The 27,624-nt window shown below is 36.4% G+C and overlaps 1 protein-coding gene across 1 annotated transcript; it reads right to left on the minus strand.

Annotated features, from left to right (window-relative positions):
• Nucleotides 1-211: 211 nt before the first annotated feature.
• vps41 (VPS41 subunit of HOPS complex) lies at nucleotides 212-27,038 on the minus strand. Its single transcript, XM_079602117.1, has 29 exons — nucleotides 26,825-27,038; nucleotides 26,214-26,252; nucleotides 22,799-22,906; nucleotides 18,453-18,530; nucleotides 18,265-18,339; nucleotides 14,456-14,518; nucleotides 13,930-13,995; nucleotides 10,525-10,644; nucleotides 10,302-10,448; nucleotides 10,152-10,218; nucleotides 9,146-9,243; nucleotides 7,548-7,677; nucleotides 7,327-7,442; nucleotides 7,171-7,227; nucleotides 6,993-7,054; nucleotides 6,809-6,890; nucleotides 6,237-6,329; nucleotides 5,956-6,083; nucleotides 5,730-5,874; nucleotides 5,454-5,495; nucleotides 5,325-5,375; nucleotides 5,088-5,225; nucleotides 4,030-4,084; nucleotides 3,703-3,843; nucleotides 3,475-3,611; nucleotides 3,289-3,388; nucleotides 3,148-3,192; nucleotides 1,123-1,202; nucleotides 212-645 (listed from the first exon to the last, which is right to left on the minus strand). Exons 1-29 carry the CDS (start codon nucleotides 26,846-26,848, stop codon nucleotides 565-567), a joined length of 2,568 nt encoding a protein of 855 aa, XP_079458243.1. The 5' UTR covers nucleotides 26,849-27,038; the 3' UTR covers nucleotides 212-564.
• Nucleotides 27,039-27,624: the final 586 nt, after the last annotated feature.

Below are 27,624 nucleotides of genomic sequence, written 5' to 3' on the forward strand. Positions count from 1 at the left end.
AGGGCGCTGCAGTCATTGCTATGAAATACTCTGCAGTGTCAAATGCGTTCCTGTTTATGTGTGGAGCTGTTTTGCCATGTTAGACTGTAAATGTACGCGTATAGTGAGTATCAGAATCCCGTGCATTCTGTATATGCATTAAAACCCCTCAGACTCACCATGTTGTTCTTCTGACTGGACAAAAACTGCTGGGCTCTTTCGTTATTTTAACAACTAGTGTAAAATTTGTCTCTGAATTTAAAGTATATAACTTCAGTAAAAATGACTAGAGCTAATAAACATTTTGAATAACAATTAGTAATCAGTTTTCTTAGTAGACCATTGAGATTTGATGAGAAATTATATGCACCATATCTTGTCATTGGAAAATTGTTGCAACAGACTTCTGAGGTGAATTATGGGAGTGCTTTATTGGCGCTGTTTTTGTCAAACAATCTAACATGAAGATCACAAGCTTGGATTAATAAATACTGTTACTGAAGGGAAGCTCATTTACTGATTGCATCTGTAACAGTTTCTGATGAGTGTGTGGTAAACGTTTAACTGTAATTCAAGTAGGAATGATCATTTCTTCATCTCCAGTATGCCACTGCCCGGGCCTCTCCGCTTTGCACTGCAGATGTTACAATACTGTGTTCCTAGAACCTGTCGGAGAGGACACAAAACGGACTTTTATGGTGCAAAAGTAAAGATTAATCAACTTTTAAGGCTTTAAAGGTGAAGTGTGTCATTCCTGCATTTGTAGCATCATTAAATGCTCAAACATACAGAGTAATGTTGTGATCATGCCACATATTAAAGGAGTAGTTCACCCAAAATATGTAATTCCAAACCTGGATGAGTTTGTTTCTTCTGTTGAACACAAAAGATATTTTGAAGAATTGGTAACCAGACAGTTGACTGTAGCCATTGACTTCTTTTTTCCTACCTATGAAATCAATGGCTACCATCAACTGTCTAGTTACATTCTTCAAAATATTTTCTGTGTTCAACAGAAGAAAAACTCATACAGGTTTGGAACAACATGGGGTTGAGTAGATAACAAAATTTTCACTTTTGGGTGAACTATCCCTTTAAGGTGGATTATAAAAATGCTAACAATGAAAATGATTGAAGACTTACAGTTCCCGGGGACGGCAGACACTCCTTGTGGAACATGTGTCTGCAGTGAAACACCACCACACCAAATGCTTGAGCCGTGTCTGAAACAAACAGTGTGTCAGTCAAGCAATGAGAGAGAGAGACATTTTTTTCCCTATGCAGTGTAACATGACTACATTATCAGCATCATTATCACATGGTTTGTGTGTCCTATTTATGTAACACTTTAAAAATCAGCAAATGGGTTATATACATCAAATTTATTATGAAACAAAAGGCAAAACACTATGTACATAGTTTAGTCCACTTCTTGGCATGAATGGCAAGAATAACATGTTTATTCTTAAAACATTAGTTTTGGATTGATCTATTTAGAGTTTAAAAGCTGTTTTATAAGAGAAGTCACAAACAGTTGCGCGACATATGATTCAGTTTACGGCTCTTCTCATTCATATCTATGGTATCCGCAAAAAGTGATTGACTGCCGCAAGGCTCTAATGTGATTGGTTATCAAGGAACACATGATCCAAGTTAGATGTTAGGCTTATTCCAATGGAAGAGCCACGGACCCTCGTATCTCCCAATAACAAGACCATCTCTGGTTTAGCTTCAACTGTAATTAAACACACTTGATCCAGCTCATCAGTCCTTCAGGCTTATCTGAAAACTACAGGCATGTGTTGGAACTGAACTTTGCAGGGCTGTGGCCTTCCAGGAACTGACTTTTGAGTTCTAGAGCTGATATAGGGCTATATGTATAGTTATGTAAGCTTTGTTAAGACTGCATCATCCATGACTTCTAGGAATAACATGACGCAATACCTGCTTCAGATTGCATCATTCAAGCTACTGCAAGTACTGTCCAAACCCAGTTATAGATTTACATTTATTCAAAGATGTATTTTAGTCATTTCTGGTTTAAATTGAGATCCCTTGTCTTGTCCACTTATCCTCCGCCATTCCCAAGTCAAGGGTCGTATATACTGACCAATAGCTTATCTTGCAAACTAGAGCAAATCAACAATTTTAAGCATCATTTTCGTTCTCAGTGACCCAGAATTTTGGCTGTGGACCAGTAGTGTGTGTGTGTGTGTGTGTGTGTGTGTGTGTGTATATATATATACAGGGCTTGACATTAACAACCACCAAATGCGGGTTGATTTCAGCAGTGGTGTGTAACGCAGTCACTCCTACTAGCCACTTTGGTGGGTTGATATACATTTTTGAATTGTAGTCTTTTAAAAATGCATTTAAAATAATAAATTAAGTGCAATGTAGTGTCAATTTTTCGATACATATCGGTACTGAAATATCTGAAATGCTTCCAATCACTTCTTTTCTGCAGAATAGATACACGGTACCAGCTTTGCTTTCTCGCTCTCTCATCTCTCCGACAGCGAGTTAACACACAAACCCGCCTCCCCTCACTCACTCGTATTGTTGGTGTTACAGGGCTTGAATTTTGGCGTGGGATTGTACATATTGCGCATAATTTTACTCATTCCTGCAGATTTTGTGCTCACACCCGAAGTGCGCACACATAAAGCTGCCTCAGTATTAAACGGAGTTCTTTTTCGCTGCTTATTGCACTTAAACGGTCAAATACACACAAAATAATGTCAAAATGTCGGTCTTGTCTTGGCGAGAATTCACGTTAACTCAGTCAGTTATGTTTTAAGTGTACAGTTGAGAAATAAAACACATGTAACAGTATAATGGATCTGTGCGGCAGGTCTTAAAGTGACAGCAGCCTAATATACAGTTATTGCTGCTAAATGAGGTACTATTAAAATACCTATATGACAGTTTTCCCCCATTGTATCAATGTCAAAATTGCGGCCAGTGAAAATTCTGAGTGGCTGGTAACTTTGGAAAACAACTAGCCACAGTGGCAGGTGAGCAAAAATGTTAATGTCAAGCCCTGTTTATGAGTATATGTGAGTAAATAAAATAAAATAAAAATTAAGAAATATAATAGTCTTATACATGTATTTTTAAATGTGTTTATGTATACAAACGGACACATAAAGAGTAATCAAGGCGTACCTGGTGGTAGAATAGGAGTGTGGCAGGATTCACAGATATTTTCCTCTATGACAAATGAAAGAAAGATTTTTGTGTAGCATTTCTTGTGAAATGTCCTAGTGATTTTGTCCTAGTTTACTGGAAGACAGAGCGTTTGATTACCATCCACCCGCACTCCTCTCTTCTGTGTCCTGTGCATCCTCTGTAGAAGAGACAGCGAATCGGCCACCAGGATCTTCTTACAGCCCTCTCTCAGTAAGATCTACAGGACAAATCCCATGAACACAAAACGATTAAGCAAATGTATCTACCGGTAGTTATATTTGCACTCTGTTGGTTGCACCACACCTGTAGATTGTAGTCCTGTAGGATTTTGACCAGAGAGTCTCTGAGGTTAGGAATCTCCATCCCTTCTTTAATGCGGTGAATGAGCAGGATGGGGTCCACGTGGGTTCCGATGTTATTCAAGAGGCCTGTGATAAACGCTAGAGGGAAGAACGTGTAAGAGAAAAATTATTACTGTAGTCTCAAACATGCAGAGAGCAGAGAGAGCTAGTGTAGATTGGGTTCTCGTACGTGGTTTGTCTATAGAGTAAGAGATGAGATCCTCCCAGAGTTCTCGGTCATCCTGCTCTTTGGCAAACTCGATGGCCTTGTCCACATCCGCCAGCTCCTCCATGATCATCTGTAGGGCACGTCTGCAGTTTCCCATCCGACCTGAGAGGAGAAACCATCAAATGTCAGAAGCACTACAAGGCAGTTGAAAATGTTTTATTCAAATTTAATGCAATTTTACACTTAGTGACTTCTCTGTTGCACTGGATCACACTTGCAGTGTAAAAAAAACTATAACATGCGTTCAATTTCTCAGAGAAATGCACAGGTCAGTGATTCAGAACTCACTGAGCAGGAAGACCGTCTCTTCTACAAAGTGCCTCTGCTGACAGATTTCCAAAGCCTGAAACAGACGACAACTGTTTAAAGAACGTGGAAGGATATTGTTGGACTTCACCTGAACAAATGCATTGGGACAATGGCAGTGTTGCTTTCAAAAGAACAGCATTTATTATAAATATAACTTTTTTGTGATATTTATTAATTTCATAAATGTCTTATTTAATCAATTTAGTATGCTTTTGCTAAATATTGTATAATGATCCCCCCCCCCCCCCCCAAAAAAAAAAAACTATTTCAACATTGATAATAAGAAATTATCTTAGAATGATTTCTGAATGATCATGTCATGTGACATTGAAGACTGGAGTAATGGCTGCTGAAATTCAGTGTTGTATCACAGGAATAAATTACCTTTTAAAATATATTACAACAGAAATCAGTTTTTGTTACTGTATTTTCTTATTTATTCATTTTTTAAAATAAATATACCCTTGGTTAGATTAAGAGACTACTTTTAAAAGCATTAAAAAACCTTAATGTTTCCAAACTTTTGACCGGTAGACTTACATACATACTATGTATTTTTAATAAAATGTTATTCATTTCTCAAAACTTTGTTAAAGTCAATGTCTTATAACTAAAACATGATATGTTAATTGAACCTAAAATATGTTATTTTAACCTTTTATTTGATGGTTGAACAATTTATTTCCACATTAAATAAATAAATTTTTTTATGAATGTTGTATATATGTTTTTCAAAAACATACACTACAGTAACTACAGTAGGGGGTGGTATGATTTGTATTGTTAATGTTAAAAATACAGTAAAAACAATAAAGCTGAATTTACAGCATCATTACTCCAGTCGTCAGTCCACATGTTTCCTTCCAAATCTGCGAATCTAACTTGGGATTATTGCATAAAACATTTGCGAATAAAACACCATTTCCATCCAGTGAGTCGAAGAGAACCAAATTGTCACTTCCTGATAAACTGGCACTAAATATCACTTAGAAAAGTAGGAGAAGCCACTTTATATAATATTTTTCGTATATAATGACCTTTTCCAGCGGGCAGTGCATGCTTTCTCTGAGGAAGGGCAGTAGGTTGGGTCGGTCAAACTCAGCATACAAACTGATCTGCCTCTCATGGTACTTCTGCCCCTTATGGTGGTCTCGCTTAAACAGCTTGTGCAAATACTGGAAGAGAACCAGACGTAAAGGAAGTTAAGCATCCAAAGTTGACAAAGTATTCTTCATACACAACTCCATGAATAAAACAGCTTATATTCAGCGTACCACATGTAACAGCTCAGGCCTGTCTTTTAATTCCTCCACCACTTTGTCGATCTGAGGGAGAGAAACACACAGGTGTTTGTCTGTACAGAGGGTTTAATCAGAAGAGAGAAGCCACTGCACTGAACTCACCGATATTTTATCTTCATTATCCAGCAGCATGTCAACAGCTTTCTGGAGAGAAAAAAAAAAAAAAGAGAACAAAGAGGCGGATGTATCCTTCAGACACATCACTGTGACTATAAATCACATTCTTCCAAAGTCATCTATAATATATATATCAGCAAAACAATCCATAACTTCCTGAACTTATGCACTTGACATTTCATTTCAAGTTTCTTGTATTAAATTCTAAAACAAAAGGTCCTCAATAATGTCAAAAGCAAAAAAAAAGAGAGGATGTTTTGCCTCTTTGTCAAAATCCATGAGCAGGACAATCTTGTCCTTGATGGAGGAGAAGAGGTTGTGTTTGTGAATGAGCTGGTAAACATCTTTATGTCTCAGTTTCAGGTAGATCTCCAGAGCACGATCGTAACGCTGATCATACGTGTACCTGCACACAAACAAGACCCGTCAGACTTTCAAAATTGTTACAAGCTTTTATTACGATGATAAATGGTCAGCATTCACTCACAGCTCAGCCAGTGTGGTGAGGAGAATGCTGTTGGTTTGGTCCTTCTTCAGGTGTTCATTCACCGCCTGAACTATAGCCATGTTGTTATACAGCTCTCCTGGCCACTCACGAATCAGTGTGGCAAAACCCTGTGTGAGAAACAACAAAAGGAAAGGAATTTCCTTGCTTCCGGAAAGGATGTTGCTGTGATTGCATTCACATCTTGAAGCCTTAATCTTATGGTCCATCTAACCGGTTACAATGTCATGTTTATGCAACTGAAAGAAATGTAAAACATATACCTCATAATCAGTCTTGAGGAACTCATGAAGGATCATCTCATAAATCGCTGGTCGAAGACGCAGGTCTCCTCTTGGTAAGTACTGACTGATGGCCTGAGAGAAAGAAGAATGGAGTAAGTAGGTAGTTGATGTGTAAATGCTGAAAAGAAGCATTTTAGGTTAAGATTATTATTATTATTTTAATATTTGTATATCATAAAATGTTATTAATTTCTCAGACATTTGTCAAAATCAGTATAGTATGTAACTGTTAACTGGTAATTAATAATAATAATTATTATAATACCACACGTATTATTATTACAACATAATCATAATAAAGAGCACACTAAAAGTCTTGAAAAAAAAGGCATATGTTATTGCTTCAAAATTAAGTTCTGTTTTAATATATTATTCATATAAATAGTTAATTTCTCTTGGCATTAACTTTGTTAAAGCCATTGTGGTACATAACTAATAATCACAATTATTATTATTATTACTGTTTTTATTATATGAATTATTATCCTGACTGATATTATATTACTATTTACTATACAAGGTCAGCAGGGTGGCACATCATTGTAACTCACTTTCAGCTGTCCAATGGTTTTGAATCTGTACACTTCATTCTCCCAGAGATCCATGTTCTTTCCTAGCACTTTTTGACACTTTCTGTCAATGAGGAACATAGAGAGAGAAGGGGGCATACATCAAAGCTTCTTCTCATTTTAAATGGGTAACAGGTTATTAAATCAGAGTCGTGATGTCCTGTACCTGGCAGCCGTGTCATAATCTCCTCTCTCCACCAGATGATTGATGTACGCCATTCCAATTTTCTATTCTCAAAGCACAGACAGGAAGCACACATATTGTGATTTCAGGTTATCATCTGATAGTGTTATACTAAAAGACACGGCATCAAATCCACATTTTAAGGTTTATTCGTTTTCACCTGTACGTCATGACGTTTAATGTTTTTGAAGCTGATCTCTGCAGCCATCAGTGCTTCCTGTCACAAAGATCCAAATCAAATAGAAATCATTAAAGTACAACTCTCAATTTTTAAATGTTATGATATGAATGCTTCCTTAGACTCCTGAGCTCGTACCTCATATTTCTTCTTCTCCAGAAGCCAGTCGATGTGGTCATCCTGGTCTCTTTCTTTAGCCACTACAATGTCTTTAGGACTGATGATATAGAATAGAGACTCTCCCTCTGAGTGTTCTGGAAAGGATTATATGAAAATGGGAATTGAATCGATTAAACTGTGGATTGAATGCGATTTGTATGCCTCTGCATCATTATGGTACTCCAGTTGTGTATTCGTACCGAGCCTGTAGTCCCTGCACTGGTTCTCCTGGAAGTTGCGTACAGTGAGAGCATCAGATGAGATCTCCTCACAGCCCTCGGGTAACGGCTGGATGATGTCTAAACGAGGCCGTGTTCTGAACTCTCCCTCCTGACACAAACACAATTACATTTATTAATTCGTGATAACTGGGATTTTTAAAAATAAAATGTCACAAATAGCAATTTCTACCCAATGATTTCAAGCTTAACATAACCTAATATAGTTGTATATTTATTTATTTGTTTGTTATTAATACATATTTTTATTTCAATTCATATTTATAATAAAACATATCATGACTTTTTATAACTTCAATACTTGTTCATATATTTTCATATATACAGGTTTTCCAAGACCGTGAGAAAGTGTTGAGGGAACGAATAAAAATAAAAAAGTTGTAAGCCTACATCTTGAATTAAAACTTGTTTTGTCTTATTTGCTCAATGCAGAGCCAAATTACTCTGTGTACCTAGTAGGTGGAGCTTGACGTAGTTATATTGAGATGCTACTCTCTGAGGAGCCAATAGAGACGTGCCGCTATGACATCACTTTGTAGGCCAAGACGCGGAAGCGAGTTAGCATTCCGGTTCCATCGTCCCATTGGGTTAAATGGCTGAAATAAGGTCAGTGGTGAACACAAGCTCAAGACACTTTCACGTTTTATTCTGTGACATAAAATACATCAGTATTACCCCACTCGTGATTTGTTTTAAGCTGTGACGTGTCTTGAAAAAGGCGGTTACTAAAACAAGTCCCTAAATGTCAGAGACTATCGAGATTAAACGTCATCACGCTAAAAAGGTAAACTTATAGTTGTGCTCTTATAAACTATTCTAACTCAAAATTTCTGGGAAAAAGTTTAGATAAAAAAAACTGAAAGAGTTGTCAGAAGCTTAGTGATGGTGAGGTTGAAGTCGTGGGACTGTGGTGTAGTTCGTTTATAGCCTACCTTTAGCTTTTTACTTCTGGTGACATCTTTAGGCTTCAAAATTCATAAAAGTTGTGTTCATCTGTGATAATTATCTTGATGGGCAAAACGTGCAAGTATCATACACTTTTGTTAAACACAGCTTGTTTTTTTGCGAGCCTATGGGAATATTCTATTGGGTTTTCTCGAGGGAACCAGTGTGATACTAACTGACAGTTGGCCTACAAAGTGAAGTCATACCACTCTATACTGTAGGCAGAGCATGACATCAAGCTCCCCTTGCTGGACGCCCAACCACACCCATAACCCTATCGCTAAACATAACTCCACCCATTTAGTCCACAGAGGAGGAGCTGGACGTCATTTGGCTCTGCAGTGCGCACCACTTAATTATGTTTAGGGGCATAATGTTATGGTTAGGGTTAGGACGTGGCTTGACTTTCAAGCTCCACCCATCAGGTCCACCGATTGGTTCTGCAGTCAGCCTCTCCCTCTTCTGGCCCCCTTGGACATTTGATGAAGAGCCCTAATGGGACCCAGCCCCAAAGTTGACAACCACTGATCTAAAGGATATTCTGGAACAGTTTGGATACTACATCTAAAAAGCAGACTTTTTCAGATTGCACTGGTGAGAGTGGGTAAAATTACCATGTCCTCAGAGCTTTCTTTGACATAGTACAGAGTGACCAGCTGATCTGCTAAAGGCGCCAGTCCACTAATGAAGAACTCAGTCTCAAATGCTGACACTGAAAGAAATCAGAGAAACAAAACAAAAAAAATCATTAAGTTATGCTACTGTACAACTTGAGAGTGAGTTAATTGATGACAGAATTGTAAGTTTTGGATAAACTGTCCCTTTAAAGGGATCATATGATGCCATTTTAAAAGTTCACTATTTTGTTTATTGGGTGAAATAGGTTAACATGATTTAATGTAAAAAAAAAAAAAAAAAAAAAAAAAATTCACATACTGTACATTAGTGCAGCTCCTCTATTCCCAGTCTCTCTGAAACACACTGATTTCTACAAAGCCCCTCCTTCCAAAAAGCTCAGTGTTCTGATTGGTCAAAAACTTCAAGCGTGTCAGAAACGTAACGTCTTATACCATAATCACGAGTTCAATAGGCTTCAATAGTTCACTTTAAAAATTTAAATTCTGTCATCATTTAACCGGACAGTTGATGAACCCCATTGACTTCCATAGTAGGGCAAAAAAAATATCATGGAAGTCAATGGGGTCCATCAACAGTTTGCTTACCGACATTCTTCAAAATATCTTATTTTGTGTTCAGCAGAAGAAAGAAATCCATACAGGTTTGAAACAACTTGAGGGTGAGTAAATGATGACAGAATTTAAATTTTTAAGTGAACTATTCCTTTAAGCAACTGTAAACACACAGATAATCAGTAAAACGCACCAACTTTTGGGTTGTAATGCACCGGAACAGCTTTATAAATAAATCTTAACCTCTAATTCCTAATTTCATCTGTTTTTCTTTGAGGGAGACTATGAGTTTTGCACCTTTGCAGACCGTATAGACGCACAAACAGATACAATACACACTAAAGGAAAAGGAAAACATTAAAAAGCATCATATGACCCCTTTAAACTCAATGATGATTTCTCATTATGTGTATGCCTGTTGCCTCAGTACCGATCTCAACGTAGCGACAGGGTAGATCTCTCATCTCTGTTGGGTCACGCTCTTTAACAGCACATATCTGAGAGAAAAAAAAGAACCAAACAACATGATCAAATGTACTATTATTAAAATACTTGCTCTTCAGTTGCTCGGAACACACACCTTAACAGAAGAGCCCCAGCCGATGATCAGCGTGGTGTTGTCTTTCCAGCAAAGACTGCAGAGATACATATCCGGTCTTAGACTGGTGTTGTCCCGCAACACATTAGTGATGCGCTGTTTACTGCCGATGTCATAGATTTTCACACCCTGACACACATCAAGTACATTTTAGATAAAATCACGACTAGTAAGGCATCTATAATGTGTCTAAATCTGATCGTACCACATTGTTTGCCCAGGCAATGAGGTTTCCTCTCCATTTCACATTGGTTATGTTTCCCTCTCCTTCATGCAGAACAGAGGTCTTCCAACGGTTCAACCAGTTCCTCTCATAAAGCAAAAGCTGTGGGACATATTTTATTAACGTCAGTGAGCATTTGCTCACAGAGATTCACCAACAATAAACAAAATTTGTCTGTATTGCTTGCGCTAAACACCAGAGGGCAATAGAACATAGAGCACAAATATGTACCAAACAGAGTCAAAGTCAATGCGACTGCAAGCGCAGTTAGTTCTGATCAGAAACCATTTTTATTGTTTATCCTACACTCTCAGGGAAATAAATGCAGATTAGCTGTCACTGGGGCAGAAATATTTACACTACCGTTCAAACTTTGGGGTCAGTAAGATTTTTTTAATGTTTTTGAAAGAAGTCTCTTATGCTCACCAAGTCTCCAAAGGTACCGTATTTGAGCAAATAAGTACAGCTGTAAAACAGTAAAATATTATTACAGAACCCTTTTCTATTTTAATATATGTTAATTGTCATTTATTCCTGTAATGCAAAGCTGAATTTTCAGAAGCCATTACTTCGGTGTCACATGATCATTCATAAATCATGCTGATTTGAGGAAACATTTCTTATTACCGGTATATTCAATTTAATTTAATACATTCAAAAACATTGGGCAGCATAATATTTTTGTAAAAATTGTCATTGTAATATTTTTTACTTCTTGAATAGAAAATTCAAAAGAACAGCATTTATTTGAAAAATTGGCTTTAATGTTACTTTTGATTAATTTAATCCATCCTTAGTGAATAAAAGTAGTAATTTCTTTAAAAAAAAGAGAAAAAACAAACAAAAAACACCTTTGAACGGTAGTGTACATTTAAGGTACTAATATGCACCATCCTTTTAGTGTAAATAGGGTAAAACATTTTTTGTTAAAGAATACCGCCTCAGTGGCAGTTGTGGTACAATATTTTTCCCAGTGTAGTACAATTTCTTTGCTTTATTATATATTATTATTATATTTTTCTCAAAAATATTGAATTGGATCAGTGTATTAGGCAGATTCATTGGCCTTATCATGCTGTTTAGGTCATATCAGGCAGTAGATTCAATAAAAATCATAATCCAACATCCATTTCAAAATCAAAATCGAATTTTACGAAAAGGCACCATTCGGTTCAACCTTTAGATAATAGGATATTCATAAAGTCACTTAAGTAAGCAGTATGACACAATCAAATCTCAGAAACAATAAAAGCAAAAAAAAAAAAGATACTGTGTATTGACATCTCATGAACTGACTAAAGAAGAGACTCAAACAATTGAATTTCGATTAAAAGGTGTTTAACGTTTTGCTTTACTTTGATGAGTCCGCGATTGTGCGATAGGATTGCGTGATAATAATCACATGCTGAGAGCGACAATGCACTTGGTGGATAACCTTGAATCGAAAAGTGTCAGAAACGCCACGCACAATCACACGCAGCCAACCTGACCTGACTGCGGAGAAAGTGACTGAAAAGGAAAGACGGTTCAATGTCGCTTCAGTTCTACACTTTTGGCCATGTTAACAGATCACAGCGCAGCAATAGGAGATGACACTCCAAGAGCCGAGCAGACGGAATTGAATTGCCTTTGACAAGATGCGTCTTCAGTGGAAGCCGTATTGATTTTCATGGCAGGGCTGCATTATGGAGACCTTAAGCCAGGGAGAGAGAAGGAAACAAGCAGAAGTGGGAGGAAAATGCAGAGGACTTGGCCACCGCGGCGCACAATGGACGCCGTTAATTGCTTCTGATAAGCACAATGCAGTGACGGTGTGGAGCCATTTTATGCGAATCAATCGTGGCACGATGGATACAAATCTATGATTTACAGAAATTGAGAAGACTCTATTTGAGTGGTCCAAGATTTGTACGTCTCAACAAAATCTCTAACAGTCCACTTTACAAAGAACCAGTGGAATTTATTCAAATTCACTTTTTCAACAATTGGAGGTTTTTTTCCCAGCCACAAGACGTCTGATCACTGCATGCAAACAGATCAAGTTCTTCTAAGAGCTTTTACGACAGACCCAACCCCTGTTTTCATTTCTGTAGATGTATGGGCGTCTGGAATGTATCAGACTATGGCATCTTGGGTTGGTAGCATTGTGTCCTTTGAAAAATGAGCGTATTTGTTTAGTCCATAAGCCAAAGAGTGTTCTACATGTTGCGAACACTATGGCACTCTATGTAATGACAGTTATTTATTGCGCAAGAAGAGACAACATCTCTCTAGTGAACAACACTTTGGAGAAAATGGACCACTCTCTCTTTCTCTCTCTCTCTCCCTGATGTTGACCTCGATGTAAGGCCAAGATGGTAAGAGCGTTTCATGCCGAACAGTTTCAGTTTGAGTAACCACTATACACGGCACTCAACGTGACAAAAAATGATTTCATTCTAATAATTTAGCTTAACCCTCGTGTTGAAACCTCAAGAGCATCAAATGATGGAGACCACAAAATGTGTTGATGGCATGAATGTGGCTTTTGTCTTTATTTTTTGTTTTATTAAGGCATTCAAACTTTCAAAATTCAGAACAGTGGTTAAATAATGTGTTGTGTTCAATAAATTATTTTCATATTTTTGCAATAACCCTGCACCCAATCTTAAATATTTACACTACTTTTCAAAAGTTTGGGGTTGGTTTTGGTTTTTGAAAGAAGTCTCTAATGCTCACCAAGGCTGGTTTATTTGATCAATAATACAGTAAAAACAGTAATATTGTAAAATATTATTACAATTTACAATAACTGTTTGAATATATATATATATATATATATATATATATATATATATATATATATATATATATATATATAGCTATTTCAAAATTCTAAATAACAGCATTTATTTGAAATAGAACATTTTGGTATGATTTTAAAGAGTTTACTTTCACTTTTAAACAATTTAATGTGCCCTTTCTGAATAAAAGTACTAATAGTATTGATCCCAAACTTTTAAAAGATAGTGATCCTGGTTCAAACCCTCAATGACGTGCGCGAGTCAGAAAGTTTGGTGGAGACGGGAAAATGACTTTGACTGGATTCGAACCTGCATCTCCCATTTGAGCAGCAAGGATAAAAATTTCTAGAGCATCTGCACTAACCACTAAACATGTGTTACTGGGACCTGACGCAGACCAGATACCAACCAAAAATTTCCCACAAGCACCAGGGCTCAAGATTCTGGAGCATGTGCATTTCTGAGTGATTGGACTCCTATATTTGTAAAATAAATGTGTTTTTTTTGTAATTGAGGGAGGAACTAGTTGTGTACAGTGAGGGGAATAGAGTCCAGGCATAGCATAGACTAGATTCAACACAGGTGATTCTGAAACTGGACTCACCTTATTTCCTCCAGTCACAAACTGTTTATTGTTGGACTTGATGAACTGAGGGTGTAGCGCCATAACCTAGAATTGAACAAGGCATTTCAGTTTAGTTTACAGCAATACCCGAGTTAATATCAATGTCCACTCCAGTATTTCTAAAGCCTTATAGTGCCTCAGAGGGGGTTAGACTGCATCCAGTCAGAAAACATGCTCAATAAAGTCCTTTTTAGCCCAGGAAAAGTTAAAGGATTGATCCTCACAGTCCAATACACAAAAGTATCGATATGAGAACATGACAGCGACGGCTCTCTTTATGTGTGCCATAGGTGACATCACTCATGCTCAACAAACGGGCGGCTCATGCATGATATGAAATTCCCTGGAGAAATCAATTAAGACAGGTAGCAGGCTGAAATTACATTGTTTTCGAGAATTATCAATGCTTGCTGTGACAGGAAATCGAAATCAAAGGGCTATTTCCCATCAGGCAGCAAAAACATTGCCGGGGGACCGACGACTCACATTAACAGCAATAAGTTACCTTGATCGGACAGTCAAAGTTTTCGTGGAAGCCCTCCCTGGTGTACAGGCCGAACACTTGCACCTGAAAAAGACGAGAGAGAAATTGAGAAACAGAGATGTCTTTTTAAAGTAAAACCGCTGTGGTCCGGAGACGCGTTCTGAGCTAACAGTTGACTTGGGCAAAGCATCAAACCATCCAGCGGGCCAGTTAACCATCTGCCAGACTCCCAATTAGTGGAAAGGTCAACGCTTTCTGCCCTCGCACGCTTTTATGCTACCGACTTAATCGCTAGCTGTGCAGCAGTCCCCGACGGCTACAAACAAGCCTTGACACAACATTTCACCTACACCTGTCTGTATGAAACAAGAGGGGGAAAAAATTATTGTGAGCTCTTTCTCTCTCTCAAAAAAAAAAAAAAACGATCGAAAAGTAAAGTATCCTCTCACATTTAAGATGATGTTTTGGAAACGAAACTACTGACTTTGAACTGTTCATACGTTTCCTTTTCTGGTCAGGCAACATACTTAGTTAATCTTAAAATCATAATTTTCAAGGTGGAGTTTCTACGTTTTGGAAAAACCCGATTCAAAGACTCTTTCTCTTAAGAACTGCGTCATATTTTGCATAGCAATGGTAGCAAAGCAGTCGGTAAGTGCGGTTTGGATTAACAGTGCCGAGAAGAGAATTCGATTTTAATCAATAAAGTTGAATGTACAAAAACATTCACCATTGTATCTTGTGAACTGCCAATATCACCACCAACCACTTCAACATTTATGTCATTAAGAAAACAAAATGAATTAGATAAATTCAATTTAAGTTCTAGTTTTACAGTTTGGACAGTCTCGGAGCAAATTATAAACTATATTTTAAAGCTAACACACCATCTTTATCACAAGTCTGTTCATGAAACGTCGTTTGCAACCTATTTTACTTCGGAAACTACTGAATTTGAATTGTTCATATGTTTCCCTTTCAGGTCAGACAACATAATAAGACTAAGTTAGTCTGAAAATCATAATTTTCAAAGCGCAGTTTCTATTTTTTGAGAGAAAAAAACGAATAATGAGAAAAAAGATGCTTCAAACACTCATCCTCTTAAAAAATGTATCATATTTTGTGTACCAATGGTAGCAAAGCAGTCGGTAAGCTGGGCTCAACAGTGCAGAGGAGCGAACAATGGCCTCCATATCGATTTTAATTGGTGTATGTGCGACAAGATCTCACTTTGCCATAGGAACAGGGATAGACGTGGTCTATCACACCACAGATCAGCCTGAGAAAGCCACACAAGGTGCTGATGATTAGCCTCCTTGGACTGATAACAGCCAGCTCATGATCAATGAGCAGATAGATGGAGAGGAGCAATAGAAATCACAGAAGGATCGTGGAGGAAAGGTGTTCTTTTTTTAACCGCACATTTTAAGATGGACCAAATGCGCACACGCTGTTTCTGCAGGTGTCAGAGTTGACGGAGCTGGTATTGAGTAGGAAGACAGGCACTGCATCATCTCTTGCAAACAGAGAAAGATATGAAAACTCAAGTAAACAAGTTCCTAGATTCTCAAGGGGAAATTCACTGAGAATGAATCGTGCAATGCTGATCCATTTAGCACCCAATTCACTAAATAAACCTGCAAATTGTGTAATGGCATAAACACACAAGAGTTAGTGCTGAATGTGATTTGCATGATTCAACTGCAATCTTGCATACTTTGCTGAAAGTGTACAAACTCATTCCACACTGTAAAAAGTGTTCAGTTCACTTAAAAAAAATTTTTGTAAACCCATTGCCTTAAAATTATTAAAGGATAATTCCGGTATTTAACACCTTGAGTCTATATTGTAGTTTGTTTTGGATGAACAAGAGTGGTGGACACCATTTTTTTGACAATGGTTCCTCTCTCGAGTTTTTGACTATAATAGAATTGGCCATGGACCCATTTAACATTGGAGTCGATGCTGGTCATGTCCGAAAATGTCATTAAAACAGCCAATAATGTTCGTTTACAAAACTGTTAAACTCACCGAGTGGTTAGTGGTGTTCGTTGATGATTATAAACAATATATCGTCGCAATATATGATTCCAATCCGTTTATTTTGCTATAGTGGAACTATTTTTTCAGACACTTCACAACCGTGTAACTTCCGCTCAATATTTGAATCTGAAGCGTTAGCACACTCCCGACCACTTCCGTTAGCGCATTTATATTAACGAGTACTCAGTCCTTCAACAGAATTCAATGGGATTTTACAAAATGACGAATAAAACACGACAGAAACTGTATTTCGCAACACTTTTTGTTTCTGGAACATCAACTAACATCACTAATCATTCAGTGAGTTGCACAGTTTTGAAAACTAATGTTAAAGGTTGTTTTTAATGACATTTTCGGACATGACCATTGACTCCAATGTTAAATGGGTCCATGGCCAATTCTTATATAGTCAAAAACTCGAGAGAGGAACCATTGTCAAAAAAATGTTGTCCACCACTCTTGTTCATCCAAAACAAACTACAATATAGACTCAAGGTGTTAAATACCGGAATTATCCTTTAAGTAAAAAAATGTAATGCTTAATTGAAAAAGTTAAGTTTATGTAAACTTGACAATTCCACATTGCTTATTTTTTTCCGATTAAGCATTACATTTTTTTACTTAATAATTTTAAGTTAAGTCAACTGATCACTTTTACAGACTTCTGAACATTCTGTTTGAAATGCCAATAGTTCAGTAGTCTTTTTATGTACTGCATGTCTCTTATATATATTCCTTTTAATTTATAACTTTATTTAATTTTAATTAATTCTTCCATTTTTATTTCTTACTTGTTTTATAATTATTTTATTTTTACTTATTTTTAAGACTAATCATCTTTGTGTAAAGCACTTTGAATTACCATTGTGCATGAAAAAGAAATACCTAAATTAAAAATATGAATAAATAAACCTTGCCTTGCCTAGTTTATGGTATGGTGACGGTCTGTCTGGATATATGTGTTCATTATTATTCTTAAACTTATCCATCATCAATAACTTTCTGCTGCCATAAAGGTGAAACTCAAAAAATAAGAATATCGTGTAAAAGTTGATTTATTTCAGTAATTCAACTTAAAAGGTGAAACTAATATTTTATACGGTATAGACTCATTACATGCAAAGTGAGATATTTCAAGCCTTTATTTGTTATAATTTTGATGATTATGGCTTACAGCTATGAAAACCTTTTCACAATATTCTAATTTTGAATTTGGGGTTTTCATAAGCTGTAAGCCATAATCATTAAAATTATAACAAATAAAGGCTCACTTTGCATGTAATGAGTCTATATAATATATCAGTTTCACCTTTTAAGTTGAATTACTTAAATAAATTAACTTTTGCACCATATTAAAATTTTTCAAGTTTTACCTGTATAACATATACAAAAATATTTCAATCAATTCATTGCCTAATTTACATGATTATGATTTCAGACCAATCTGACCTAGCTTCCTATTTTGACAAGCAACCTCACAAAACCTAACTAGGTAGCTTAGTTCTGACAAGAAATGCGTAATATGATTTACAGAAGCAGAACTTGTTTCTGGATCTAAATTGTTTGTCCTGGAGCAACATTCTCATCAACCAATCATTGCCCTTTGATTTTAGGAGAAGGGTTCAGGAATTAAGCCTGGAAGTACTGATTGATAAGTCACTGCCCTCTCATTTTTTTATGAATAGACTAAGAGTTAGGGTTTGGATTAGATTGGGCTATGATTGATTGGTCGTAAAGGACTAATAAAGGAAGTTAAAGAGCAATGGGCGCAAAAAAAAAAATCTCACCTTTCCATCCTCAGAGCAGACGCCAACATGATCACCGCTCTCATCCAAACTAATCTGGTTTATTTTCACTGGACTCTATAAGGATAAAAGAGAACAGAGAAGGGAGAAACAGTCACATCAAGTAATCAGACATAACATGGCATATAAGATCTATAACAATCAATCACACGAGATAATTTCAGACTTACAATTTCAAACTTCTGTGTAACATTTCCTTGGATATCCAGAAGGTAAACCTTCCCAAAGTGTGTCCCAAGAGCCAGGAACTGAAAGCAACAGAGGACACAAACACGGTGAAAACCACGGGACATCCTGCACTTAAACAGAGTTAAAAGCTGTGGAGGAGGTATTAAAAATGAGCTTTACCAGGCATGGCTGCGAGGCCTCAGTGTTTGTGCGTGCATGTGAGAGTGTGTGTTTGTGTGTGTGGTTTCAGCTGGACCCTTCGGGGGCAAAAAGTGTGAAATTGCTGGAGGACAGGAAAGCCTATTTATCAGAGCGGCCCAGTGTGAAATAGCGTTTTTTTTCCCTCGACATATCAAAACGCTTCAACATAATATATGCACCACAGGTCACACATCTCTGCCCTCTACACCAACACTCCGCCTGTCAGACTAATGCAATTACATTTCAGAGTTTAACATATGAAAACTTTTCCTATTTTCTCTTGTGAATTGCCAGTATCACCACAAGCCAATTCAGCATTTTCAGTTTGGACAGTCTAGGAGCAAATTATGTTATAATTATAAATCTCACACACCAAAGTTTGTCGAAAGCTACTTACTCCAAATCCTAAATATTGCATGCATTTCCATTTATTCACTGAAGATGAAAATCTGCAATCTGATAAAAAAATTTTTAACTGAAACTAGATATACAAACAATTAAAAAAAACTAATTTTATCAATCAGCAATTAATCTATTAGTGTAGAGTGACAGGTGGTTTGAGGGGCGGGGCTTATAAAGAGCGCTAGGTGATGTCAGCAGAAAAGGAAAGTCATTTTAAGAGTCAGATCAAGTTAGAGTATTATGCCTTCATTAAAGATTACAAACAAACAGTAAATTATTTGGTGAATAACACATTAATGAATCATTTGAAATGAGACCAGGACGTGTATTAAGAAATAAGACACATTTTTGTTGGAGGAGATGTTCTACCCAAGCCGTCAAACTGACATCATCAGAGACGGAAGTACATTTTCAGATTTTGATTAAAGATTAGCCTACAAAGACAAATGGATGAAATTGATTATTGTGTGGTAACAAATTAAATAGGGTCAATTTTTACTTCACGCTGACTTTAATACTTTTTCAGCTGAATATGGATTAGTGGATGAAACAACTGTCCGACAGCAAAAATTCACTAGGACAAGTACAAGTAAAAATCAATATTAATATTAAATATTTAAATGTATATGCTTCAAACTCTTCACTGATTATTAGATGTCACACGTTAATATTGATTCCTCTAAGTTTGACTAAAAATCAGGCCTGGGGATGTAATTAAAATGACTTTTTGCTAATGTTCCCTTTCATTTACCTTATTACAGCTACATTTTTCCAAACCAAGAGCAGTGAGTTCTTGTTTTCTTGTTATTGTTTGATTATGTGATTGTGTTATATTTCCTAATTACCAATCTAAATCTAAATCCCCCTTGTGACTGAAATTGTTCAACTCAATGTTCCCACTTTTGTTACGGAAATACTGGTTAATAAAGCAGCATACATTTGATTTAGGATTTTACTAGCTCCAGAAGAGAATGTATTGTGCATGCGCTCTGCATAGTGTCACTAAGGTTAAAACGAATAAAATGAAATCAGGCCACATAAGGTGATGTTCAGTCCAGTCCGACCAGCAATCTAAAATTGCTTTGACATCCATGCAGATTTGGGTCTATTGCTCTGCCAGCTGAAAAGCGGACCTAGATTTACAAAAAGCATCCAGCCACACTATAAAACACACACAGAATGAGTCCATCTCTGAAACTGAGGTTACCCTGTGTCCAAACACATATACACACACACACACACCTGCTTACACATGCACAGACCTTTCCCTGTCGCAGCACACCGAGCCGCCCCATGCTTCACTGCAGTCTATAATGAAATGCTTATATTTACAGGCACAGCCGAGCATGTCCAACAAAACCCCCCGCAATCTCCCCAAATAAAATCAGACAAAAATAAATAAATAAAAGGGGTGGCCTCACCAGCCTCAGTAGCTCTTAAAGGGATTTATCAAAATGGAATTGCTGAAATGAAATTCGGAATCCCGGCACTTAAAATATGAGGCAACATTAGGCAGGTGGTGCTCTTGTGTGTCTAGGTGCCGGAATGCACATTGGAGCGCATGCATAAAAGACTACAAGGGAAGAGACGGAAGGAGAGAACGATAGAGACGTGAAAGAAGGTGAAAGAGAAAAAAGGGGGGACTCTCATTTGAAATTCAGCTTTTCAACGTCTCCTCTTCTTGCAAGCTTGCCTTTTTTTTTTGGAGAGATGGAAGAGGAGGAGGAAGTCCCCAGGGAAAAGCAGGAAAAGAGGGGAGGGGGGGATTTAAAATCAATAGCGGTTAATAAAACATCAGGTGAGGAGACATAACTAGGTATGACTATTCCTCCACAGCGTCCGTGCATGAGTGAACCGGCTGCCATGACGATTAACCAGCCCACGCAGAATGCTCCACCAACAAAAATATCAAACCCAGGAAAAAAACTGAAAGAAGACAGGCAAACAAAAAAAGAAAGAGAAATCTAAAAGCAGAGGAAATAAACAGGGAAATTAGCGAAAGGGTGGTGACCTGTGAGCGTTTGTGCCCAAGATCTTCTCTGAGAGAATTATGGTGTGGAGTCAAAAATGCTATATTCAGTATTATACAAGAGTGTAATAAAAAAATAAAAATAAAAATAAATTAATAATAATAACACGCTGTAAAAATTAGATGACCAATAAGTTATGACAATACAATTTCTTAATTAAATTGCTTTAATTCTCTACTTTTTTTTAATAAGCTGTACAAGATTCAACTATTTTGTTAAGTCAGTTTAATTTAAAGGGCACCTATTATGACATTTAAAATGTTCCTAATGTTGTTTTGGGAGTCCCCAACAACAGTTTTACATGCATGCAATGACAAAAAACACTTTTGTTGTCGTATAATATGCATTTATTTTTACCTGATTTGCTCACCGACTCCCAAATGAATCGTTCAACGACTCATTTTTCCAACCCCTCCTTTGCGCGACGCTAATCTGCGGTGATTGGTCAGATGACCCAGCAGTGTTTACATAGATAATACTTATTGTTTAACACGGAGTACAATGATGCTTTTATCAATTAAATTGTGTTATAATAATGATTATAGTCCACTGCTTTGTAGTTTGTAGTAAAAAACTAAAAATAAGATAAAGAATTTAATGTTACGTTAGCGAGCATAGCCCAGAGTTCATATTGTAAAAGCACAACCAGTCTTTGTTTGCGTTAGCCCGAGACATAAACATAACGTTTTTACAAAAATAAAAAAAATAAAATGTAGTTACGTTACTACGAGGTATTACTCTAATACAATTGTCATTGAAGACCTAGAAGCTAAACGGTGCTTACACAACAAACAAAATAATTATTAAGCATGCTACATAAAACATAAAAGCAACAATTATTAATAACACTTACAGGTTGTGATACGGAGGAGGAAGCTGATGCAAATACACTTGGAACTGAACCTTCCTTCAATATCAGCCGGCTCGCGAATCCCAGTTTGAGTGCATTTAAGTTGGTAAAGCAATCGTCTTGAAAATGGCGCGAGCAAAGCACAAGGCTCGGACTATACTTCTGTGGTATAGTTGTATATATGAATTGTAGCCACTTAGTCTTCAAATGCTCCTCCTTGGGCAGATTAAAAAAGATTGCTTTTGAGTCGCACTTCAGAACACAGTCTCGTCGCCCTGATGTTTTCCCTGGCCTTGGAGCGCAATAAGTGGGCGTATCGTATTCAAATAACTTGACAAGTTGACGTCATCTAGTCAGAGAAAAAGCTTCGGTCTTCTAACGATTCATAAAAATGACTCCGAGTCGACTCTTACTTTTGAAAGACAATAACTTTATATACGGTGCACTTTCATATTTCAAACTTTGCAGGATGTTTTTGTTCACTTAGATCTATGTTACACACTACATGAAAGGTAAATTAAAAAATTCCATAATAGGTGCCCTTTAAGTTGAAATGACTTCAACATTCAATTTGATTGTCCTTAGAAATTTAAGGCAGCACTTTTTTTTTACAGCGATTAATAATAATTAAAAGCTCCCAGATTTCTCTGCATTTAAGAATTTAAAAAAGGATATGATTTTTGAATTGTATAATAAAAAAAACAATTAGATTTTAAACACTGAATTCAAGTTGCAAATAAGTTTATAATTTAAATCAGTTCAATTTATTTCAGATTCTTTATCTGTGCTATCTCAAATACATGAAAACAAACTGTATATGCACATCATGTCTTGCTAAAAAGCTTTTAAGCAGAGTTCTGAGGACCTTGTCATGCACCGTCATGCAGCTGGCCGCGTCCTTCTGCAAGATCTCTGTCACGCCATTGGTCAGCCTCTCGTACTTCAGTTTAGGCTCCTCCTCAGTGTCCTCCTCCTGAACAAACACAAACACACCCATCCTTCATTAGTTTGGAATCTTCCACAGAATATACAATTGATTCACACATTCACATGGTCAAAAATATTATCCATTTAGCATTTAATCTCTTATATTTATTATGGTGCAATTCATTAGTCTTACCAGATGTCCAGTAATAATTAAGCATGAATGTTAATGGGACCCTGATTAATAGTACAAGGATGTCTAAACTTTTTTTGTCAACCGAACCCTTTTGACCGAAAATATTTCCTTAAAGGACCGCTTGAGACATAAGTCACGTCAAGTCACCTTTTTGTATGCTTTATAGTTTATACAATATATAGGGACACATTTCTTAGGTCACTTATTCAAAACTCTTCACAGTTCTCCAAACCAAATTTCATCTTGGCACGGCAGTCCATTTCACATTCAAATTGCATTAAAACTACCAAAACTTCATATGTCTCAAATCAACTAATTCCTTCATAAAAATAGCAAAGGTCGTCACTCATCAAACACACTTTGACACTCATAAAACAACAACCTAAAAAACACTAAAAGGTAGCGTCATACAATGTTTTCTTTTGTAATGTTTCTTTACAAAACAAGAATGACAGTTCTATATTGTTTATAATTCACTGCAGTATACAGTGTCCATGTTTACATTACAGTAGAAAATGATTCCCAGGTTGTCCTCTTTTGTATATAGTAATGAAATTGAAAGAAATCTCATTGTTTTATAGTGTTTCAGTTTTTAGATTCGGAATATATTTCAGTTGTATTACTGTAGTAGCAAATTGCTGTCTTATTAATTTGTTGTATTGTGTTAAGTTTTTAAAAAAGGAATATTCAAACTAAATATTTCAATAAAAAATCGTAATATTAACGATTGTACAAAACTGTAATAACATGACAAGAGGTAAAATATGTTTTTAGAACATTTTTTTTTTTTTGATTATTATTATTTTGAAACTGTTTAGTTATTTTACTTGTGCATTTTGATGATTTAATTAATTATTAGCTTCCCACCAACTATTTAAAATGAAATGTGCTACATTTCAAGCCTGGCCAATAACATGTGTATTAATGTATTTATTCATTTATGGTGATTACATTGCAAACACTTTTTAATGCTGAACTTTAGCTTCTTTGGCTTTAGTTAGTTATCTTATTTTTGTTTGATGAATTATTAATTAAAATAATAGTTTTATTCAGCAAGGTATTTTAAAAAACATATATATATTTAAAAAAAAAGTGCTGTATTTTTGAACTTTCAATTCATCAAGGAAAAAATGTATCATGGTTTCCACAAAAAAATATTAGCAGCACAGCTGTTTTCAACATTAAAAATAATAAGAAATGTTTCAGTCAGTGCCAAATCAGTATATTAGAATGATTTCTGAAGGATCATGTGAGGAATAATTTAATTGAATTTACTTCAAATTACTTAATTGTTTGAAATGATTGTCAAATAGAAATAGTTATTTGTTATAATATGCATTACATTATAATTATTAATCTTACTGACACCAAACTTTTGAACGGTCAAAATATACACGCATATATACACATACAGAATACATATTTATATATGTATTCTTTTTATTTTTGGACAACTATGAATTCGATCACAGGCAGATTGACAGATTGGGTAGTTTCATTTTATCAAACATTTTTTTTCACCTCATCACAAACACCTCCATTGTCCATTTCCTGTTGTGTCCAGATGTGAAATTTCTAATGCCTGAGCATTTGTCATGGTCCACAAAGCCATTACAGACAGGGACGGAGAGACGGAGAGAGAGGAAGGGAAAATCCTGACAAACTTTCTACGGCGGGGAGGGGTGGATAATATCTCTCCTGTTTCGTATCCCATAATTTCTTCCTCTTGTTAGTGTTTGCCATCGCCACGCCGATGTGGAGGATGAGTGTTGTGCCTCATTCCCTGCCGCTCCTAATTGGTGCCCTTGGGAGCAGGGGATGAAGGGAAGTCTGTCTTTAATTGCCCCTTTTCTGGAGTGGTGTGACCATCCACACTCTCCTCTTTTGCTCATCCCTCATTCTGTCTCTGTCTTTAGTTACAAACTTTGTTGGAACGCTATACTGAAGAATCGGGCCTCAAAACCACAGATTAATGTCAAACCCCACAAGCATCTTTCCTCATTTTGCTGCATGGCATCACATTTGGAAGCGGTGGTATGTTTTCTTTAAGGCATGAGAGGTGCGTTCTTCTTTCATGAGGCTGGACGGGCTTTGCGTGGGGTGTCGGGAATACTGTCAAGCTCCGGAAATGTCATACAGTATGACTTTGGAAGACTCGGAAGCCGTGGTCCGTCTGATATCGCATTTACACAAAGCCTTCAAGACGTCCATGGTCACATCAGGAAGTGTTGAGGAGAGATAGATCAGGAGATAGAGACCGAGCGCTACAATTATAAACAAAACAAACTGTGCTTTACAGTTATTCCAAAGGAAAATACAATCACGCTCTCCGAGGCGCATGCAGAAGACAGTTTGTGGACAGGAGATAGGACAGATTGCTCCACGGACTGAGATTTCATTTACGAAGAGGGCAAGACTGTTGTTTCTTTCTTCCTGTTTTCATTTCGAATTGAGGACTAGAATGTCTACTTGACATTTCATTGACTGTCTCACTTAAAGGCAAACTCTATCCTTTTTCAAAAGTCTTTTCTTAAAGCTGCACTCAAGAAAATGGGCACAATGTAATATGACCTTTTACTGTAGCTCTCATTGTACATGGAATATACGTTACAGGCTACGAGATGTTATTTTATATATAGGATATAGGATTAATCTTTAAGCATGTTAAATAACAATCACAGGACTGCACACTCCCAAAAAAAGCATTTGAGTTGAGACACACTTAAAGGCTAAGTTGGCTATTCTTATTTTCTATGGAATATTGCAGTATTTACTATATTTATAAATGATTTATCCATGCACACCGTTATAATTTTTTTTACATGCACCTTTGACATCTTTAATCAAAATAACTTCCCCTTCCTCTTGCAATGACATCTCTTCTCTGATGACATATTTACTGGCCTGAGGGCGGGTCAACCTGTCACTCACATGAGTGCCATGTGCAAGGTTTTCACAAACTAATTTAACTTTTTTTTCTACTTTTTCATTTTAACCAAATGAGAGTAACCACAGATGTACAGTAGTTTAAATCATAATATCTATAGTTTTATTCAAATCCTAAAAATATTTTTTACCATTTGGTTTCATATGTTGTTATCGAATCCATTTCACAAACTAGATCGATTATTCAGATAAATTGTAAAGTCCATGATTTTACCTCTGATTCATCGGTTGATTCTTGACTTAGTTTCCTTCCCTGAAAAAAAAAAGATATTTCAGAAAGATGTGTTAATAGAGAAAAAGTAATGCATTGCTGCTGAAAATATTGTTATAAAGGCACCTTATTTAATAAACTCCTGTTAAAATATTTAGTATTAAAGGGAAATGCTGCACCAAAACATTCAAAACAGTAATTATCTTAAAGTCCTATATTTAAAGTATTCTTCATTTTGTCAGTAAACTTGCTGAAATCCCTGCTGAAAAAGCCTCAGCTGATTTAAGACCAGTGCACAAGCGTCCAAAAGCGTCCAGTCTAGGAGAGCAACTAAAACCAGGACAGTTTTAAATGTTATTTTACAACAGGGATATTAACATTAGCAGTAGTAGTATTAAGCAGATATTGGCAAGTCAAGTGTCAAACTATCGTGTTAGCCTGACAGCTTCAATAACACGTCTTAAAAATACTTCCATTAAAATATCCTGTACACAGCACAAAGTAGCTCGAATAGCCCACATGCATTAAAAATGAAACATACAGAAACAATATACTAATATTCACAGGCTCATGTGATTTGACAACAGATTCTTCCTAGAGAAACCTAACGTTACCTGCTCTTCTTCCACTTCCGCCATGATACAGCCTCCAGATGTGCTATACTAAGGCAGATTTAGTCTTCCTCTATCAATATATGGTCTGTCGACAACGTAAATAATTTGTATTTACACTCAAATCAGTTATTTGGCACAAAATAAACCAGCGTAGCTAGTCATGCGATGTTCATTATTATGTACACTGGGTCACATGATAAAAACAGGAAGCGTCGCTAGTGCATCATGGGATTTGTAGTTTAAGGGCAAGGGAATGAACTGGCTTGCAATGGATCTTTTTTCCTTCGATAGATGCGATTTAATAGTTGTTGTTTTTTTATAGTAGGAAACTCATTTTAGCCGACCTTCACATTTTATTAAATCAAATTGTAGGGTACTTCACCAACATCTCCATGTGAGCAATATTTGAATGTCACGTCCAAACGTCTTGTCTAAATCAGCTGACCCTAAAGAATCACTGTCGTCTACCTTCCTTTTGCTTATTCTAATAAATCAGCTAGGAGGAAGTGTGATGTGATGTAATTTGACATTGTTACGTTTGTAACAGATAGACCGCCATGAGCAGGATCATTTGAGACAGGCTGTCAATGTGTCTCATATGTTTATGCTGATAGTGTCTGGCAGGGCGAGCTTTGCTCTTACCATTATACAGGTAATGAGTTGGAATATCAGCTCCATTGACTTAAATTTGGAGCTTACTCAGCAATTATTATAATTCATTGGGAAAATATTATGCAAATTAGCGTATAGCCTACGCATCAAATACCCATATTTAATGTTTGCATAATAAATGTTGATCA

Source organism: Phoxinus phoxinus (assembly GCF_949152265.1).
Source record: "Phoxinus phoxinus genome assembly, chromosome: 24".
NCBI lineage: Eukaryota > Metazoa > Chordata > Actinopteri > Cypriniformes > Leuciscidae > Phoxinus > Phoxinus phoxinus.

Excerpts from the sequence above, each read along its gene's own strand:
- vps41 (XM_079602117.1), bottom strand. The coding sequence starts at position 26,848 with ATGGCGGAAGTGGAAGAAGAGCAG. Across the intron at positions 3,389-3,474 it reads TACAGGACTACAATCTACAG|ATCTTACTGAGAGAGGGCTG; the intron begins GTGTGGTGCAAC and ends TTTGTCCTGTAG. Across the intron at positions 3,193-3,288 it reads GAGAGGAGTGCGGGTGGATG|AGGAAAATATCTGTGAATCC; the intron begins GTAATCAAACGC and ends CATTTGTCATAG.